The 21418-nt window shown below is 31.9% G+C and overlaps 1 protein-coding gene across 2 annotated transcripts; it reads left to right on the top strand.

Moving 5' to 3' along the window:
- The first annotated feature begins 6736 nt into the window (after positions 1-6736).
- LOC115888801 (splicing factor 3A subunit 1) lies at positions 6737-21418 on the top strand. 2 transcript variants are annotated; one of them, XM_030908641.1, is made up of 10 exons: positions 6737-6837; positions 6897-7003; positions 7159-7323; positions 7383-7711; positions 8191-8541; positions 12767-13120; positions 17902-18382; positions 20641-20822; positions 20884-21057; positions 21143-21418. In XM_030908641.1, exons 2-10 carry the CDS (start codon positions 6910-6912, stop codon positions 21242-21244), a joined length of 2232 nt encoding a protein of 743 aa, XP_030764501.1. In that variant the 5' UTR covers positions 6737-6837; positions 6897-6909; the 3' UTR covers positions 21245-21418. The 2 variants fall into 2 exon arrangements, with proteins under 2 accessions (XP_030764501.1, XP_030764503.1); XM_030908643.1 differs by having other exon boundaries at positions 6743-7003.

Genomic DNA, 21418 nt, shown 5'->3' with positions numbered 1-21418 from the left:
AAGATGGCGGAACAATAAAGTAGTCAGTAAATACGTCCGCTGTTTTAATACAAGTTTTTAATTGCAATAGTAATACCTCTGAGTAATACTATCAACGAAGAAATAGTTCAATCTTCAACAAATGCTTTGAATTTGTCCAAGAAAATAAGGAACCATAAAAATGTAACTCTGAGACTCAATGGAATTTTTGTCCTACTTCATTAAATTTAGAAAATCATGAAATCCACTAAAGAATATTAAAAACCAGTAAAAATATATTTACCCAAAAGAAATAAAATTTTAGATATACTTATAAGTCAATTGTAATATTCGTGAGAAGGATAAATGTACTGCCCTGGAACTGTATACATCCATCGATTTGTTGAACAAAATCTGTAAAAAAGAAATAAATAGTATTACGATTCCATCATAATTTATATCTACATATCTTAAAAAAATAAAAAATGTGGTTACTAAATATATTTGATTTAAAAAAAACATTTAGTTATATATACTTACCTAAAATTATTTAGTTCCTTCTCAATGATGAATTTCATCCTGACCCCATCTGTTGAATGTTGAATTTAATCAACCTAATGAGATCTTGAAGAGGATGGTTGACTTGAAGTGCAGCTCTCCCATAAAATCCTGGTTCCAAAGCAGTACAATATCTCATTCATAAACTCAATTTTAAAAGGAATTAAAAACGAAATGAAAGAAATAACAATTAGAAAATGAATCGAAAACTATAGAATTCCATGTAGGCATCAATAGCAAAGAAATCAAAGACTTGGTAGTTGGAAGTCTTAGAAGAATTACAGTAAAATAAGAAGTAATACACATAAAAGAAGAGATTTAGAAATACAATCAATATAGAAGAAAAATAATGTAGAGAAAGACCCTTTGTCTTGTTTGATAGCATCATATCTCTTAAAGAAAAGTGAAACTTTGGAAATATGTATAATGAAGAGGAGATCCTAAGATCGTCTGACTGCCAGTCTTTGCTAGTTCATTTAGCGTTACCCAGGGTGCACCACGTGGAGGCGAACTAGCTTTGCACCCCCCAGAATGAAAGAGACAAATAGTGAAATAGAGATATGATGCATCGAAAAACTGGCTTGAAAATAAATTAGAAAATCCTATAATTCTATACAGGTCATAGAAATGATGAAATATATCTCAGAAGATGACACAAAAATGTATAGAAATATATATAAAAATTACAGAAATACAATCAATGGAAGAGTTTATAGAAATTTGAAAATGGCATTCCTATAAGGAAGAAAATATGAGAGACAAATATAGTGAGAGACATGATTAATTCAAAAATTGGCATAAAAATGGGAGATAAATTAGGGAAATGTCATGAAGACATGAAAATATACAAATATATAAGACAGTCATTGGAAGAATGTAATATATAGAATTGATGAAGGATATTCTCATAATAAAGAAAATATGGCAGACACAAGTAGAGAGAGGTAGGCTAAAAGCAAGATGAAGCAAAAAGTATTAGATGATATTAAAAAATAAAGAAGTATGCAGTCAATAAGAACAGGAAAAAATAAAAAAAAATGCTTAGCCACCTCTAACGAATTTTTAGTCAAAATATGACTGAAGTGTGTAAAGAAAAATCCTCCAGAGCATATAAGGTCGCCTCCCTTCATCAGATTTAACCCTTGTCCGACGATTAAGCCTCGCCAGTCAGTTCCCATCCCAGCTAAGCAGCCTCGTCTCGGGTCACCCTCGTCACCCATCGAGCGGACATCCACCGGGACCCCCTACAGGCGGACCCCCCTCATCATCTTCAATGTGTTCGATATCCCGCCCCCTGCCCCTTCGAGGGTCACGGAATACGTGCACGAAGAAGTCTCGGAGCTTGGGTGTCAGGTCGTATCCGGCCGAAGCCTCTAGCGTTAGAACACCTAGCTCGTAAACCAGAGGGTGGTGACTCCCTTGGGTACCTCTGCATGCTACACAGGTCATCGATGCCCGAACATCAGGGTTAGGGGGTGACCCGGGTCTCCTCCTCTTAGGGGAGGCTAGTTATGATGTTCTGGAGTCGATGTTACTCAGGAAAATTCATTGGAAAAAATGACAAACAAGATAGAAGTGACATCCATAGACGAGTCAGGATTTTTAAATAAATGGCGAATGCGCCAGGAATTGACCGGAAATTAAGAAAAATAATACAAATAAAAGAAGACTTATTAAGAAAATATGGGAGTAGTCTCCTAAAAGAGAATAAGAAGTGGCCAAAAGCCAAAAATTGGCTCAAATTAAAAATAAATGCTCTGAATTTGTCTAAAAAAATAAGGAACCATAAAAATGTAACTCTGAGACTCAATGGAATTTTTTCCTACTTCATTAAATTTAGAAAATCATGAAATCCACTGAAGAATATTAAAAACCAGTAAAAATATATTTACCCAAAAGAAATAAAATTTTAGATATACGTATAAGTCCTAATGCATTGTAATATTCATGAGAAGGATAAATGTACTGCCCTGGAACTGTATACATCCATCGATTTGTTCAACAAAATCTGTAAAAAAGAAATAAATAGTATTACTTTGGTATTACATTCCATCATAATTTATATCTATATATCTTAAAAAAATAAAAAAAATGTAGTTATTAAATATATTTGATTTAGAAAAAAAACATTTTATTATATATACTTACATAAAATTATTTAGTTCCTCCTCGGTGATGAATTTCATCCTCACTCCACTGTTGAATGTTGAATTTAATCATCCTTTGAGATCTTGAAGAGGATGGTTGTCTTGAAGTGCAGCTGTCCTATAAAATCCTTGTTCCAAAGCAGTACAATATCCCATTCACAAACTCAATTGTAAAAGGAATTAAAAACGGAATGAAAGAAATAACAATTAGAAAATGAATCGAAAACTATAGAATTCCATATAGGCATCAATAGCAAAGAAATCAAAGACTTGGAAGTTGGAAGTCTTAGAAGAATTACAGTAAAATAAGAAGTAATACACATAAAAGAAGAGATTTAGAAATACAATCAATACAGAAGAAAAATAATGTAGAGAAAGACCCTTTGCCGTGTTTGATAGCATCATATCTCTTAAAGAAAAGTGAAACTTTGGAAATATGTCTTATGAAGAGGAGATCCTAAGATCGTCTGACTGCCAGTCTCTGCTAGTTCATTTAGCGTTACCCAGGGTGCACCACGTGGAGGCGAACTAGCTTTGCACCCCCCAGAATGAAAGAGACAAATAGTGAAATAGAGATATGATGCATCGAAAAACTGGCTTGAAAATAAATTAGAAAATCCTATAATTCTATACAGGTCATAGAAATGATGAAATATATCTCAGAAGATGACACAAAAAATGTATAGAAATATATATAAAAAATTACAGAAATACAATCAATTTTTTTACACAAGAGTTTATAGAAATTTGAAAAATGATGGCATTTCCATAAGGAAGAAAATATGAGAGACATGATTAATTCAAAAAATTGGCATAAAAATGGGAGATAAATTAGGGGAAATGTCATGAAGACATGAAAATATACAAATATATAAGACAGTCATTGGAAGAATGTAATATATAGAATTGATGAAGGATATTCTCATAATAAAGAAAATATGGCAGACAAAAGTAGAGAGAGGTAGGCTAAAAGCAAGATGAAGCAAAAAGTATTAGATGATATTAAAAAATAAAGAAGTATACAGTCAATAAGAACAGGAAAAAAAAGAAAAAAATGCTTAGCCACCTCTAACGAATTTTTAGTCAAAATATGACTGAAGTGTGTAAAGAAAAATCCCCCAAAGCATATAAGGTCGCCTCCCTTCATCAGATTTAACCCTTGTCCGACGATTAAGCCTCACCAGTCAGTTCCCATCCCAGCTAAGCAGCCTCGTCTCGGGTCACCCTCGTCACCCATCGAGCGGACATCCACCGGGACCCCCTACAGGCGGACCCCCCTCATCATCTTCAATGTGTCCGATATCCCGCCCCCTGCCTCTTCGAGGGTCACGGAATACGTGCACGAAGAAGTCTCGGAGCTTGGGTGTCAGGTCGTATCCGGCCGAAGCCTCTAGCGTAAGAACACCTAGCTCGTAAACCAGAGGGTGGTGACTCCCTTGGGTACCTCTGCATGCTACACAGGTCATCGATGCCCGAACATCAGGGTTAGGGAGTGACCCGGGTCTCCTCCTCTTAGGGGAGGCTAGTTATGATGCTCTGGAGTCGATGTTGCTCAGGAAAATTCATTGGAAAAATGCTAGAAAAATAGAAGTAACTTCTGTGGACGAGTCAGGTTTTTTGAGTAAATGGCAAATGCGCCAGGAATTGGTCCTAATTTTGAGATTTTTAATTGTGTTATAGTGTGTTTAAATTATATTTAAACACAAGCAAAGTCCGTATAATTACAGCAATTCGTGGCATATGATCTGAGAAAAATAACACGAAAAAAATCCATCAAAACTAAAATTCTGTGCAAGAAATGGCACAAGCAAAGAGTAGTATAGAAAAATAATAACATAATAAAATACAAATAAAGGAAGACTTATACAAATACAGGGGAATATTAAATATAATCAATAAATGATGTCATTATTCTCCCACAAAGGATAAAATATGGGAATCAAGCTGTTGTAGAGAAAAGAAAGTTAATCAAAAACAACATGAAGTAAAATTCTAAGTAGATGGTATAGAAAACCTGTAGAAATTAAAAAAAAAAGAATATTTTATAAAATTGATGAATAGGGATAGTATTATTCCTATAATCAAGAAAATATGGGAGTCAAGTTATTATAAAGAAATGAAAGTAAACAAAAAAAATTGGACTAAAGTTTCCTAAGTAGATATAGTATTCAACCAAAAATGCCAAAAGTTAAGAACTTGGCTATGATAATAAGGAACCATAAAAATGTAATTCAGGGACTCGTTCGAATTTTTTTTTTGTTTAATTAAATTTTGAAATCATGAAATCCATTGATGAACATTAAAAACCAGTGAAAATATATTTAGCTGAGAGAAATAAAATTTTAGATATACTTATAAGTCCTGATGCATTGTTGGTAATATTCGTGAAAAGGATAAATGTACTGCCCTGGAACTGTATACAATTAATGATTTCTTGCAGGAAATCTACAAAAAAAGAAATAAATAATATTACATTTCATTAATTATTATGCTTAATAATTGTGTTCATTTTTTATTGTTCATATTAAAATTAAATATATCTTGAAAAATATAGTTAGTCTGTTAATAAACATTTAATAAATTTATTAAAATTGTTTTTCACTAATTAAATAAACTTACTTTTAATCGAATAATAGAAAACCAATTTCGTAAACCAGAATAATCGCCAAACATCAGAATTATATAAAGAGCAATCAAAGTCTCTGCTTTAGGTGTTCTTAAGGTGCTGGGTCTGTATTATTAATAACACTCCTAAAAAAGAAAATTAAAAATTAAAGCACTTATATTAAAACAATGCAGATTTGTTCAATATGGCGACGTTAAAAATGTGAAAACAATTTTTTATCTCAAAGTATTATGTAATTATTGAAAATGTAAAAACCCTTTAGGTATACTAACACTGATTTATTCTAAAAAGTCAATCAAAGTATCTTCTTTAGGTGTTCTTAAGGTGCTGGGTCTGTATTATTAATAACACTCCTAAAAAAGAAAATTAAAAATTATAGTATTAATATTAAAACAATGCAAATTTGTTCAATTGTTCAATATGGCGACGTTAAAAATGTGAAAACAATTTTTAATCTGATAATATTATGTAATTATTCAGAATGTATATAAAGCCCCTTTAGGTATACTAACACTGGCTTATTCTAAAAGACGTAGAAAATACTTCATTGCCTGAACGAACAAACACCAAAACAAAAAACTTTAGAAATAAAAAACATCTCGAAACTACATAAAAAAAATGGCCGAAAAACAGTATTTCAACATCAAGTATTTCTAATATTTCAACAAGTATTTCTGAATATGAAGCAATATTCTAAGTAACTTTATTCTTATTGTACAATAGAGACATCAAGAAATGTATTTGTATTTCCATATACTCGATTCTGAAAAAGAAAATTATGAAAATTGGAAAAATATATGCCTTTAACGATGATGTAATTGAAAGTGAAAAAAATCTATGGAAAACAGGCAAAATAATGAGTACTTACATTTTCAGGAGATTAAACAGGCCTTAAGGAACAGAATAAACTCAAATAGAGCACAGAAAAATCACTTTTTCTATTAAAAAATCAGAAAAATTGTAAGAGCGTCATAACGACTTGCTGTTAAAAACGAAAAATGTCGTACGTCAACGTTGTCAGATTGTACAAAACAGAATGGTAATTTTTTGCTGCACTAATAATTTAATAACGCTGTGTCCAAAAGAAAATATATTATTTTTTCTACTGAAACAACCTTTGTATTATGTGTTTATTAGATTTATCATAACTTTGTAACGGTTCAATCCATTTTCAACTTAAAAAATATTGACTTAGATTAGTTGGCAACGTTGGAATTACTTTAGTTCAAAATTTTCTCATTTTTTCCACGATGGCGCCACCTGCAACGTTCTTCTTTTTTGTTTCTCGGGTCTTAAAAGAGCCGTTACCACAGATTTAAAGTAATGTTCTTCTTCTTTTTTAATTTTTCAGGATTTAAACCTGGATAACCATAGATTTCACATAGATTTTTCTCTTCTTTTTTGTTTTTCGTATTTTAGGTCTGTCATCTGTCAAATATATTTGACATTGACAGACTCTTTTGTGTACTTGTTATGGACATGATTTCGTGCCGATTTTGTAATTTTGTAATAATTATAGATTTATATTAATAAATAGAAGCTTGTCAGGTATAGCGCCACAAAAACAATTAATCTAATCAAAAGCCTTATTTTTATTACATTGTTAGTTGAATATTGAAGATGCCTCCTTTAGAAGTAGCAAATGCTGCTACGGAAGAGTCTGCCCCCACAAATCCAGTGGTGGGCATTATTTATCCGCCCCCGGAAGTTAGAAGTATCCTTTTACACAAAAAACCCTCTTAGTAACTATTGTGAAAACATACGTTGGTAAAAATTGCTTTAATTAAGCTGTTGGTGTACGTGAAGGTAGTATAACGTATTTTCAAACATGCCTTATTAATTATATTTTGTCCTTATACTTTTAAAAAGACATAGTCGACAAAACTGCTAGTTTTGTAGCTAGAAATGGTCCAGAATTTGAAGCCAGAATCCGGCAGAACGAATTGGGAAATCCAAAGTTTAATTTTTTAAATACCGGAGATCCCTATCATGCCTATTATCAGCATAAAGTTAACGAATTTAAGGAGGGGAAAGGTAATAAACTTTTGATAAATTTTCGTTTAAATATTACAAAAGAATAATTGGTTTTATAGGTCAAGAACCGACCATATCACATGGTGTGTCCAAGCTCACTGTTTCGGCCAGTGCCCAACAGAAACAGCATGAAATACTTAAACAAGTGGAACAGCCTTTTGTTCCTAAAGATCCACCTTCTGAGTTTGAATTTATAGCTGATCCACCATCTATATCAGCATTGGATTTGGATATAGTAAAATTGACTGCTCAGTTTGTGGCAAGAAATGGACGAGCTTTTCTAACACAACTCATGAATCGTGAACAGAGAAACTTTCAGTTTGATTTTTTGAGACCTCAACATTCACTGTTTCAGTATTTTACCAAGTTACTGGAACAATACACCAAGGTAAGTTTTTTAAGCAATGTTATGAAAATATCTGAATAACTATAACATGAACATTGAAGTTTTGAGATCATATTTTTTTAAACTAGGTACTGTTTGATTATTTTTTTATTATGTTAATATGTATGAAAATACCTATATTTTATTCTTTGATATTTGAGGGTACACTGTGTTCTATACAGAGTGGTCCGAACTGTATTCCAGAAACTTTGGCATCATATTTTGCTGATAAAAATAAGTTAAAAAGTTTGTATAAATGAATGTCCTAAAATGTTTAGTTCCGGAGATACAGGGTATTGATGTTTCATTGTTATTTCTATTTTTTCCAAATAATTTGAACACTGAAAAACATTGAATAAATAACATGCTTCTGTTGTTTATTGATTTTATTCTTATTGAATCCCTCTTAATTTTAGAATAAGAATCATCCTGAATTTACTGACTTTTCATTCATTTACACCATGTTTAATAATTATGAATAGGTTCTAATCCCACCAAAAACGATGCAACAAAAACTGAAAGAGGAAGTCAGAAGTACCAAAACCGTTCTGGAACAGGTGAAGTACCGGGCGGAATGGCAAAAGTACCAGGAAGCCCAGAAAGCCAAAGAAGAAGAGATATTGGAAAGAGAAAGAATCGCGTACGCTCAAATCGATTGGCATGATTTTGTAGTTGTTGAAACTGTCGATTATCAGCCGTTTGAAATTGGAAATTTTCCACCTCCCACAACACCGGAAGAGGTGGGGGCAAGAATTCTAATTCAAGAACGGCTTGAAGATGGGGACGATATTGAGATGCAACTGGAAAGCGACGAAGAAGATGGTGGTCAGGAGGTAAGTAACAAGAAAATACATATTTATAATTTTTTATTAGGTAAAAAACAGGGTTTTTATGTTTTAAACATTTGTTTAAAACATATTTAAAATGCTATTTTAAATAGAGTAGTGTTTAAAACAATACAACCTGTTAAAAAGTGTTTAAAAAAGTTAAAAAAAGATTAAGAAAGGAGTATAATGTTATACAATTATTCATGCATGGTCGACAGAAAGAGGACTCTAGGGTGGGGATCCTTGACAGTTCTGTTTGAAGATTCATTTGACACATTTGAACATTTTGAACACACTTTACTGAGCTTATTTTATGTTATTTATTATTTTTTCCATATCAACTATTAAAATTGCCTTATATAAGTACCTATATAAGTAAGAAACGAATAAGTTTGAATTTGACAGTTCCCGCGGGCTTTTCTGGTGTTAATTTTATTAGGTTAGAAACTTGCGCCCATGCTGACGCAATGCTGTCTCAATAGAACAGCCACGGAGCGAGATTTATGACGTCACGCTATTTAGATACTACGGATTAATAAAAATGTTGTAGAATACATGGGAAACATAATTATTCCTCGTATTTTTGGTTTGTATTTTAAAAATGATATAGTTTACATGAAATATACATAATATACAGTTAATAAATACAATATATATACCTATTTATAGTAATAAATACATTGGCAAATAAACTATGAACCATACAAATGCAGTAAATGTTTTACAATATACAAATAATGAATAGGTACATAAGATAATGGGTAAAATGTAAAATATATTTAAAATTGTGTGATTCGAAAATCGATTTATTTTAACAAAAAACATTCAATATCTACTAATAGTGATGTATTATTATTTGCATTCACAAAATTTATATGTATATTTTGCAAGTATCAATGTTCGAAAAATTATATTTGCAAATAATACAATATCATAGAAAAAAGGCGTCAGCGATGGCTATGAAATAAAGATCGCTGTCATTTTATATGTAAAATTATTCTAAGATTTTTGATTTTCTTGGGGTTTAGGTTCGGGAAAAATGCTGATTAAGTTTTCATTTGGTTTTTCATTATTTTTTTTTGGTTTAAAAAAATAACGTTTCGGCTAACATTATAGCCTTCATCAGTGTTGTGTCATATGAAAAAATAGTGTCGAATATAATCCAAAAAATTACATATAAAATATTCACACCACACACCACATAATGTTTACTGCAATTAATAAACTAATATAAACTTGTCAAAAGATGACCACATATTTTTTAAAATTATTATTCTTAACGCTAAAAATATCTACATCGACTATGGCTGAAATCGTACTCCATAGTCAATGTAGATAGTGCAGTTAGTGTTAAGAATAATAATTTAAAAAAATATGTGGTCATCTTTTGACAAGTTTATATTAGTTTATTAATTGCAGTAAACATTATGTGGTGTGATTATTTTATATGTAATTTTTTGGATTATATTCGACACTATTTTTTCTAACTAGCGTGACGTCATAAATCTCGCTCCGAGGCTGTTCTATTAGAGACGGCATGGGCCTGATATTTAGAAATGTCAAAAGCTGATGATATTTTACTTTTGACAATTATGACATTTCGTGTTGATTTTTTGCAAGAAGAGGAAGAACCAATGGCTAAAGAATATAAGGACATGTAACGCCCCTATACGGGCTGCAGCAGAATTTATGACCTTTTTTTTTGTTTTGGTGGCAAACAATGAGTCATCATTTGGTCACCAGCGACAATTTTAGCTATTTTTAATAGTTTGTGTGTAGTAAACTTTGTATAAACTTTATTATAATGGTGATTAGTTGTTCAGTTTTCAAGTGTAAAAGCAGCAGCGATAAGAAAGAGCCAGGAGTTACGTTTCATAGGTAAATAAACAGTCCACTCCAACTTTTTAGCGTTTCCTTAGTTTTCTTATTGAATTCGATAATTATTCTTCAATTTCAATTAATATCTATATGTACTTGGTATGTACTATACGTCGATACTAGTTTTGTACCTTTTGTTAACATTTTAATACGTTTTTTTCGTAATTAATTAGGATGATACACCATAGGCGTAGTCAAAACAATTATCAAAAAATATAAATATTGCTTCAAACAGCTAGGTTAAGAAAAATATGTGCCACGGCACTGTTTGATGGCATCGTCACAATTTACTCTCGGGTGTTATTGTCCTTGGATTCTTTAGTCATTGGGAAGAACTGTCACTTGTTTTATTATTTTCCTTTTCTATTTCAGGAAAGTAAAAAGAGTTACCTATCTGATTCATTCAGGCACTCAATTTAAAGAATTTCAGTAACTTTTTTTTTGATAGAGGTTTTTTATCTTTGCCAAGTTGGTAAAAATAACTGTCAAAATTCAAAGTTATTCGTTTTATAGACTATATCTATCAAAAATAGTAGATAAAATATGTAGGACTTTAACCGCAAGGGTAGATTTAATGATACTTTAACAGCGAGGATAGGTTATTTTAGGAAACTTTATTTCTTCTCGCACGTTTTTAACTGCTTCCATTTTTGATTAAGTTATTCGGGATTTAAATGGAAGTAGTTTGGATAAGCCTGTATATCTGTTGGTAATTTACTTATTTCGTTTTGAGCCATTTTTTGGCTCAATTCAATCAACAATCGGCACGAAAGAGAATTAAAAATATTGACTCAAAACTGACAACTAAAGAGACAGCTTTATTTATTTGTCAAATTACATAGAAACCAACGCCAACCCAGCACAATATAATGTGGAGTACCACAAGGCTCAGTACTAGGCCCTATTTTGTTTCTTCTTTTTATTAACGACATTGCTAACATAAACATCAGTGGCAAAATATGTCTTTTTGCGGACGACACTAGCTTCACTTGGAGCAACAAGGACATCACGGCACTTCATAGGATTATATCAAATGACTTAATCACCATTAAATCTTGGTGCGATTCGAACCTCCTGAGTCTCAACATTTCTAAAACTAAGGCTTTGTCGTATAAAAACTCGTTGCAGCCTTTTGTACTTGACAACACCACCATTGACGTCGTAAAATCCGTAAAATTCTTAGGGCTTGTTGTGGACAATTCTCTGAAATGGGACATACATATCGAAGCTTTGTCGAAAAAATTGAGCTCTGCCTGTTTTGCATTAAGGTCTGTTTCTAAGGAGCTTAACTTGTCAGTGGCTAGAACTGTTTATTATGCACTTTTTGAGTCGCACCTCAGGTATGCCCTTCCATTCTGGGGTACGTGTTGTGCGGCTCAATTTGACCGCATTTTCAAGCTCCAGAAGAGAGCTGTTCGATATTCACTGGGACTAAACAGCAGAACTCATTGCCGGGGCTTTTTTAGAGAATTAAAAATATTGACTCTTCCTTCCTTATTTATATTTGAATCCGTTTGCCTAATACGTAAACATGTATCAGCTTCTCAAGAAAGGCCATCTCACACTTATCCACTCAGGAACGCGGAGCAAGATCTTTATCTACCTACCCCACGCTCAGAGTTAGTTAAAAGTTCAATATTATACAACTCGAAAAAAATGCACAATCACCTGCCATTTGAAATCAAATCCATAACATCATTTTTTTCATTTCGCAAAGCATTGAACTCTTATTTACTAGACAAGGCTTTCTACGCCGTAAATTAATTAAATTTTGAAAATCAAATTTGATCTTGTAAACACTGGTGTCTAATGTTTGCTATTGCTATATTTACTAATGACATCGAAATGAATTTATTTAGAGGTCATTGATATTTTACTATAAACTAGCAAAATATTTTTGAATATTATTTTTATTTTTTTGTTCTTTGACATTATAAACGTTTATAAATGTTTATTTTAACAATAAGACTGACAATATTATTTGTATAATGTTTTGTATTATCTTTTGTTTGTGTGTTTGTGTACCTTGTTTTTTTACGTTGTTTGTTAGTTTACCTTTGTCTACAAATTGAAAAAAATTTTGACAATAAAGGCATTTATTTATTTATTTATATTTTTTCTGCTCGCAATAAATTCCTTGAAATAATAATTTCTGAATAATTTTTAAAACGTAACTCGCTACGGAAAAAAATATTGTTTTACACACGACGATAAAATTGCATTATCGTCTCCCGAAATTAATCCCTAACCACTTCTCGTCTCGCCCTAGCTTGTGTGTCACTTTGAATTTTAGTTTAAAAATACAAATAACATGTTATTTTTTAACCCTGATAAAATATGTCTCTCATTTCAGGATCAAAGTTTAAGCTATATGGAAGATCGTACCAATACGAACAGAAAAGATGCGAGGGATAATAATCAAGTGCAAGATATGGACGAGGAGAGTTCAGATGATGAAGATCAGGATAAACGTTCAGATCAACCGTCAATTCAGCCTCCACTACCGCCAGTTCCCGATAAAGTTTTGGTTAAGAAATACGATCCTAAGCAAGCTCCTAAAGTCACTCGGCCGACTGTTGGTGACGATTATCTAGTATCACCAATCACTGGGGAGAAAATTCCAGCTAGCAAGGTGCAGGAGCACATGCGTATTGGTCTGCTGGATCCCAGATGGGTGGAGCAAAGAGATAAACACGTTACTGATAAGGTAAGATAACTGAATAGATACTACCCTAAATTATACATAAATACAGCGTTGTCCGAACTATATTCCGGAAACTTCGGCAGCATATTCTACAGATAAAAATAAGTAAAAAAGTTTGTATAAATGTAAGAAATTGATTTAGTCTTTGGTTAACAATAACATTTTTCAGGATTGTCAAGTTGACGTTAAAGTTAGGTTATTAGGTGGTTGTCATAAATAAAACATAGATTATTGAAATTATTTAATAAGAATAAAAGGTATTTTACAGCAGATTCGAAGAGATTTTACTTAAAGGTATTTTATAAACTTTCTCAGTGAGAATATTAACTCTGTTTCTTATATTTCAGTTAAAGGGACGTAAGAACTATAGGAAGTGAATTTTTTGTTTTCATGTTTTGACGATATCTGAGAGTTCCCTAAATTATCAAGATTATTGAATAATTATAGCTGTTTAATAAATTGAAATTAATAGAAGACTTGGAAATAGGATGATTCGTTTCATGTTATAGTTTATAGATTACCTCATTTCTCTTAATTTGTTTTTATTTCAGTACAGTTAATCACAAATTGAATTGATGTGTGCAATAACAGCTATATATTTTCAAACATCTTATTTAAATAGTTCTTTTATATACTGTTAAACTGTTTCAACTACAAAGTCTTTAGCAAAAAGTTATAAGGTAATAAATTTTGTAGATATAATTTATGAAAATTTATATATAAAGTTTAGAACACAATCCTCTGAGGGAAAAAGACATACTCAAAAACTCATTAAATATACTTTATTAAAAATAACAACATACAAAAACAGCCATGCAAACTGTAATAATCAGAACATTATCCACATACCTTTATTAAATATGTTATGACACTCCTGTCAAGAAAGCCAGAAATGTTTGTTTAAATATTAACTTATTTTAAATTGCCAGAAACACATCAGAATATGTCACAACCACAACTATAGGTTTGGAATCAGTACTAAATTTTATACCTAGTAAGTAATGTGTGAACTAACAAGTATAGGATAAAAAGAATTATTAATATAGGGTGTACTATACAATGTCCTGCTTATTTATGAAATTACTTTCCTTTCAAATGCGAGGAATACCAGTAAAATAAAACATAATTTTTTGATTTGGTTTGGTGTTTGATATTCTAACTACATCTATTACAAACCTTAAGTGCTTTTAGTGAGTAACTGTATTTTTATTATTCTTTGTGCATCCTGTAAAGTAAAAAAAATATATATTTCAAAATATATAAAAACAATGCAATAGATATCAAACAGATTCATAAAAACTACTTACAATTATTGTACATATTATATATTTCAAGTGTTATTTGATCTTTGGTCCCATTACCAACATTACCTTATTTAAGTCTTCTCTACTAACTCAACTTTTAAACCTGTTTTAAACCTTCTTTATATTTTAAAATTGATTTACAACAATCTGTAATGCCGCGCTGTTTCCTGAAATATAAGTTTTAATCTATTTATTATCATATACATATTACAAACCTGAAAATTACTGATACGAGGAAACTTCTCAAAATAATTAGAGACCTTTTTACAAACATCTGGACTAATTTATTTTCACGAATTTGTGGACGAGTCAACATTTTCTAATACGTTTTTAAGCGTTTTACACATTTTGAATATCTTCCAGCCTATTCCTCAGTTCTTGATCGGTGAAAAGATTATTTATAACTTATAACTATATAATTAGTACTGCAGGCTGCACAAAGAACAAAAATCAAGTAGAAATTGTGAATAAAATCTCAAAAATAATGAAAATATTTAGAAAAAGGAACCGTAAACGTCAATGTCTGTCAATGTCAGCCAAGTGTCAGAGTTCAATTGGATTTACCACAGATTATCAATTTGAACGATTTGAACTACAGTCGATTCCAGTCTAGAGATTTTCGTTTTTTAAGCCTCCCATACTGAAGTCCGCCATATTGGGAAGTTTTAAATGAATACAAGTATACCCTAAATTATACATAAATACAGCGTTGTCCGAACTATATTCCGGAAACTTCGGCAGCATATTCTACAGATAAAAATAAGTAAAAAAGTTTGTATAAATGTATGTCCTAAAATGCTTAGTTTCAGAGATACAGGGTGTAGAAGTTACATTTTTATTTCGATTTTTTCTAAATAATTTCTGAAGTAACGTCAATATTTGCATGAAAATTGGTGTCTGGGAGTTTTTTGACATGAGAAATTTGATTTTGATGTCCATATGACTCCTCTTTGTAGGGGGCACCACCTACATGATTTTAACTGTTTTGAAGAGTAATAACTTTTCGTCCGTACCTGTATAAAACTACTGAGTGAAAAAATATACATTTCCGTGATTTTCTACGTAAAAAATGTCTCTTGGTAAAAATCGCTATGAGCAACCGTTCTCAAGATATTTAGAATGGGAACAGTCAATACATATCATTATTGACAAAAAATAAACATGTTGAGTAGATAGTTATTTGACTGAAATGATAAATTTGAGAAATTTTTATTTTTTTAAATTAATAATAAATTTTTCTTCGAAAAAATGATGATAAAACAGTTTCTGTTGAACTTTTGACACAAAAACATTAAAAAATTTTGATGTCAGTCTAATAACTAATTAGTCAACATATTTAATTTATGTCAATGATGACAGGTATTGATAATTTCGATTCCAAATATCTCGAGAACCATTACTCGAAGAGATTTTTACCAAGAGACGTTTTTTACGTAAAAATCGTCTTAAATAAACATTTTTTTACTCAGTAGTTTTATACAGGTACGGATGAAAAGTTATTACTCTTCAAACCAGTTAAAACATATGTAGGTGGCGCCCTCTACAAGTAGGTGTGATAATGACATGAAAATAAAATTTATCATGTCAAAAAACTCCCAGACACCAATTTTCATCCAAATATTGACGTTACTTCAGAAATTATTTGAAAAAAAATCGAAATAAAAATGAATTTTCAACACCCTGTACTTCCAAAACTAACTATTTTAGAACCTACATTTATATGAACTTTTTTACTTGTTTTTATCAGCAGAATATGCTCCCAAAGTTTCCGGAAAACAGTTCGGACCACCCTGTATATTCTTCTGAATAAAGCTTGCTATAGTCTGTTAGACGACAAAATCCTTGCCGGTGGTAGGTCTGTCTCTCATTTTAATTTCAAAGTAGTTTATTTTATTTTACAAAAAAATAAGTTGATAAAATTGAATTGCAAAGCGGGAAATTAATATATTTAAAATTTTAGAATGATTAATTCAAAATATTACGAACAAAAACTATTTAAACTGAAAATATCTATCAGTTATTTTAATAAAAGAAATATTTTAGGGTGTGTGTTAATACAAGATAAACAAACATGTGTGTTAAACAAGAAAATCTATAAAAAATAACTATTTCTTACTTTCAAACTTCAAGAAACTTCTTGCATTTATTATTATCAATATAACTTACAAAAAAAAATGAATATTGCGTAGGAATAAATAAAACAAAATTAATAATAATTTTAATAATTTACAAACACTTACTGAATTTTATAATTTAAATGTTGGTTAATTAACTTTAATCTTAATTTGTTTAAAGCAGTACCTTTTTTACTTTATCTTTCTACAGTACTAAACGCTATTAATATTTACCTATCGTGTGATGTCTTTATTTTACAACTACTCCAGTTTTAGTACCATATACTGGATGTTATACAAACTTTATTATTTATTAGCTAATACTACTCTCTGGGTCTACATTTACTTTTCCCTGGATTTTTCCTCCACTTAACTTTAAAAAACACAAAACAAAAGCAATATAACAAATATTTATCATTTTTCAGAACGCTTGTTATTTTACATTATTTGAGACATACCGTGCTGGCAATTCTTACCTTTGGGTCGATATTTACATGTGTGGAAGTAAATCTCATAGGGATCTTACTAAGTCGGAGTGAGAGAAATGCGGCGGTGTGCTGTTGCGGCGTTGCCACATTTCTTCGGTACGCGGTCTCTGTCAAGTAACGTAAAATCACGATTGCAAACCGATTATTTTTTAAAATACTTTTTTTTTGCAAAGATAACTAGATAAAATCATTAGATATTTTTCTGAGCATCTGAAATGGAATTATATCGTGAAACTTTTTTATTTGTAAAGATTTTCGCATACTGTCTGCGAAGAAAATATAGCAGAAATATTAAGAAAGTTTTTGAAAAAACTACAATCAATTATTTATAATGGATTTCGATTTTTGAATTCAGAGTTCTAATAGCGCGACCACTGTCAAACACCAACTCAATTCCACTTATTTTTACCAAAAATGTTTCTAAGTTGCACTTAAGAATTTACAAGCTATAGGAAAAATTAAAACGACTTGTTATTAAATAAAGTATCACGAGACATAATTAAATCGCAAAGCTGAAAAAAAACTGAAGCTGGGTCGACCGCGATGAATCTGCTGTATCCCCTTCCACGTCTCTTAGCAATGTGCACAGATTCTCGGTTTGTTTCATACGTTTGGCAACGTTTTTACTGTTCTCTCTTTGTTCAGTACATTATAAACGCATTGTACTCTTCTTACATGCGGAAATCTCGACCCAAAACTAACCTTTGCCAGTCCTTAGTATATAGACTCCATAGTTAACTTAAAAAATATTAGAAACATTTTTTAGTGAAATAAATTGATTGTTATGAACGTCACCTGCCTTTTTTCTGTCATCGTCTGCCCAAAAAAAATTTTCTGATTCAAAACAGGGTATACTGTAATTATTGTTTGTATTTTAGATGAACCAAGACACGGTGTACGCCCAAGGTACCGCCATCGAGGCCAGCTTGAAACTGTTGGCCGAACGTCGTACCGATATTTTCGGCGTGGGCGACGAGGAAACCGCCATAGGAAAGAAGATCGGCGAAGAGGACATCCGCAAAGACGAGAAGGTCACCTGGGACGGCCACACCTCCAGCGTGGAGGCGGCTACTAGAGCGGCCAGAGCCAACATTACTCTGGAAGAGCAAATTCATCAGATCCATAAGGTAAAAGGTCTCTTGCCGGACGAGGAGAAGGAAAAAATCGGACCGAAGAACGTTACCGGGGGAAGTAAGATGAAAGGTACCGGTCAGATGATCAAGCCACCGCCTCCGCCTCAGCTGCAAGCTCCGAAAGCAACCATTGTAACCGTACCTCCGCAGCCTATTCTGGCTCCACAACCGCCGATTATGATGATGGCTGCTCCGCCTATGCCTCCGATGCGTCCGTCTTTAATGGGTGAGTATCAAATAAAATACATGGAAAGATATTACAGATATTCTAGGAATTAAAAATGAAGCAGCATCCAGTCATTGATATTTGCTGTCTAGAGATCTCTTCTATTGATCTATTATTTTTTGTCTGGCGAACTCTTCTAATAACTCCCTAGAGATCTCTCCTATTTTCTTTCTAGAGATCTCTACTATTCTCTCTCCAGAGAACTCTAGAGAGATAATAGAAGAGTTCGCCAGACAGCAAATAATAGATCAATAGAAGAGATCTCTAGAGAAGTCTAGAGATTTCTCTTATTTTCTCTATATATCTCTTTTATTAGAGAAAATAGAAGAGATTTTTGGGGAGAGAATAGAAGAGTTCTCTAAAGAAAGCATAGAAAAGATCCCTAGAGAGAGAATTGGAAGTATATTTAGAGAGAGAATAGTAGAGATCTCTAGCAAGGGAATAGAGAATATCTCTAGAGAGAATAGATAAAATATTTTGAGAGTAAATAGAAGTAGAGAGAATGGAAGTGTTCTTTAGAGAGATAATAGGAAAAGTTTGCCAGACAGAGTGTCTTTAGAGAGAGAATATAAAGGATATCAATATCTCTTTAGATATCTCTTCTATTGATCTGTTATTGATCTATTATCTGATGTCTGACGAACTCTTCTATTATCATCCTAGAGATTGGTTCTATTCTCTCTTTAGAGATCCCTTCTATTAGCTCTCTAGAGATTGCTTCTATTCTTTCTCTAGAGATCTCTTCCATTAGCTTTCTAGAGATCTCTTCTCTATTCTCCCTCTGGTCCTTTCTCTCTAGAGATTTCTCGAGAGATAATAGAAGAGTTTGACAGATAGCAAATGATAAATCAATATAAAAGAGATATCTAAAGAGGTCTAGAGGTATCTCCTATTCTCTTTCTAGATATCTCTTTTATTAGAGAGAATAGAAGAGATTTCTCTAGAGAGAATAGATGAGATCTCTCCAGAGAGCATAGAAAAGTTCCCTAAAGAGAGAATTGGAAGTATATTATTTAGGGAGAGAATAGTAGAGATCTCAAACATATTCCCTATTAGGAAATATCTCTAGAGAGAGAATAGCAAAAATATTTTGAGAGTGAATAGAAGAGATCTCTGTAGAGAGAATAGAAGAGCTCTCTAGAGAGATATTTGAAGAGTTTGCCAGACAGAGTGTCTTTAGAGAGAGAATAGAGAGTATCTCTAGATCTTTAGAGATCTCTTCGTATCTTTAGAGATCTCTTCTAGTGATTGTTATTGATCTATTATTTGATGTCTGGCGAACTCTTCTATTATCTCCCTAGAGATTGATTTTATTCTCTCTCTAGAGATCTCTTCTACTAGCTATCTAGATATTGCTTCTATTCTTTCTCTATTCCCCCTCTGGTCCTCTTCTATTCTCCTTCTAGAGTTCTAGAGATTTCTAGAGAAATAATAGAAGAGTTTGAGAAATCAATATAAGAGAGACATCTAGAGGGGTCTAGAGGTCTCTCCTATTCTTCTTTAGATATCTCTTTTATTAGATAGAATAGAAGAGATTTTTGTGGAGAGAAGAGAGAGGGAGATCTCTAGAGAGAGCACAGAAAAGATCCCTAGAGAGAGAATTGGAAGTATATTTAGAGAGAGAATTCTATTCTTTCTCTATTCTCCCTCTGGTCCTCTATTCTTCTTCTAGAAAGATGATAGAAGAGTTCGACAATAATAAATCAATAGAAGAGATTCTAGAGATTTTTTCTATTCTCTTTATAGAGATCGCTTCCATGATCTATTATTGATTAATATTTGCCGTTAGGCTAACTCTTATATTATATTTTTTGAGGTCTCTTCTATTATCTCTCTAGAGATCTTTTCTATTCTCTCTCTAAAAAATATAAGATATATCTTTTATTAATCTATTATTAGTTGCCTGGTAAACTCTTTTATTACCTATCTCTTTAGAGATCTCTATTATTCTCTTTCAAGAGAACTCTAGAGAGATAATAGAAGAGTTTGTGAGACAGCAAATAAAAGATCAATAAAAGATATCTCTAGAGAGAGAATCGAAGAGTTTTTATGTTGTCTCTTTATAGATATCTTTAATTCAAGAGAATGTTGCTGCTGGACTATTCAGATTGGCCTGTAGGTACTGTTCAGTTTCCAGTCTTTATAGATCGTGGTTTATTTGTAATATTCCAATTTAGAACAGTTATTTTTACAATTAAAAGACAGTAATACTTTTTTGTTAGATTTTTGTTATATAAAAAAATAATTATACTTCTCAGTTCCAACACATCCTCCAATGGCCGGTTTTGTAACACCTCTACCTCCACCTCCAATGGGTCCTCCAGTAACCATGCCCATGAAGCATCCTAGCGAGGTGCAACTGGATGATGAACCTAGCAACAAAAAAATGCGAAACGAGGACTCCCTGGTACCCGAAGAGGTGTTCTTGGCCAGAAACCCAGTAAGACTAAAGAGAATACTATTAAATATTTAGTTTTTTATTAAACTTAACTTATCTCCAGAGTCCAGTAATGGTGAAAGTTACTATCCCGATGATGCCGGAAAAATCCGAATGGAAACTAAGTGGTCAAGTGTTGAATTTTACTCTACCCTTGGGAGAGTCTGTGGCTAATTTGAAGGCTAAGATCCAGGAGGAGATAAGTATGCCGCCGGCTAAGCAGAAGTTGTTCTTTGATGTAAGTGGAGATATTTTTAAATTTAGATCTAATTTTATGTCAATTAAAAAATAACACGCGTAAAACCCTGTTTATTGTATTGTAGGGCATGTTCTTCAAAGATTCAAACACGCTGGCTTATTACAACATCACTCCAGCGGCTGTCATTCAACTTCAGGTGAAGGAAAGAGGCGGAAGGAAAAAATAATTTCGACAAAAAGGTTTCAATGTCGTATATTTTTATTTGTAAGGTTATTAAGATAAATATTTTAGTTTAATAAAAACAAATAGTTAAAGTGTAACTGAATAACTAATATTGTAAAACTGCGGTTTGTCATTTTATTCTTCGGCTTAGAATTATTAAAGTAAAAAAATAGAAATA

The sequence above is a fragment of the Sitophilus oryzae genome, unplaced genomic scaffold (assembly GCF_002938485.1).
Source record: "Sitophilus oryzae breed Bouriz unplaced genomic scaffold, Soryzae_2.0 scaffold_808_pilon_pilon, whole genome shotgun sequence".
Lineage (NCBI taxonomy): Eukaryota > Metazoa > Arthropoda > Insecta > Coleoptera > Curculionidae > Sitophilus > Sitophilus oryzae.
Note: the sequence above shows the minus strand (reverse complement) of the source record. Positions and strands in the feature narration are given on the sequence as shown.

Coding starts and splice junctions, on each gene's coding strand:
- LOC115888801 (XM_030908641.1), top strand. CDS start 6,910: ATGCCTCCTTTAGAAGTAGCAAATGCTGCTACGGAAGAGTCTGCCCCC. Junction 7,004..7,158: donor TCCGCCCCCGGAAGTTAGAA/GTATCCTTTTAC, acceptor ACTTTTAAAAAG/ACATAGTCGACAAAACTGCT. Junction 20,823..20,883: donor TGTTCTTGGCCAGAAACCCA/GTAAGACTAAAG, acceptor ACTTATCTCCAG/AGTCCAGTAATGGTGAAAGT.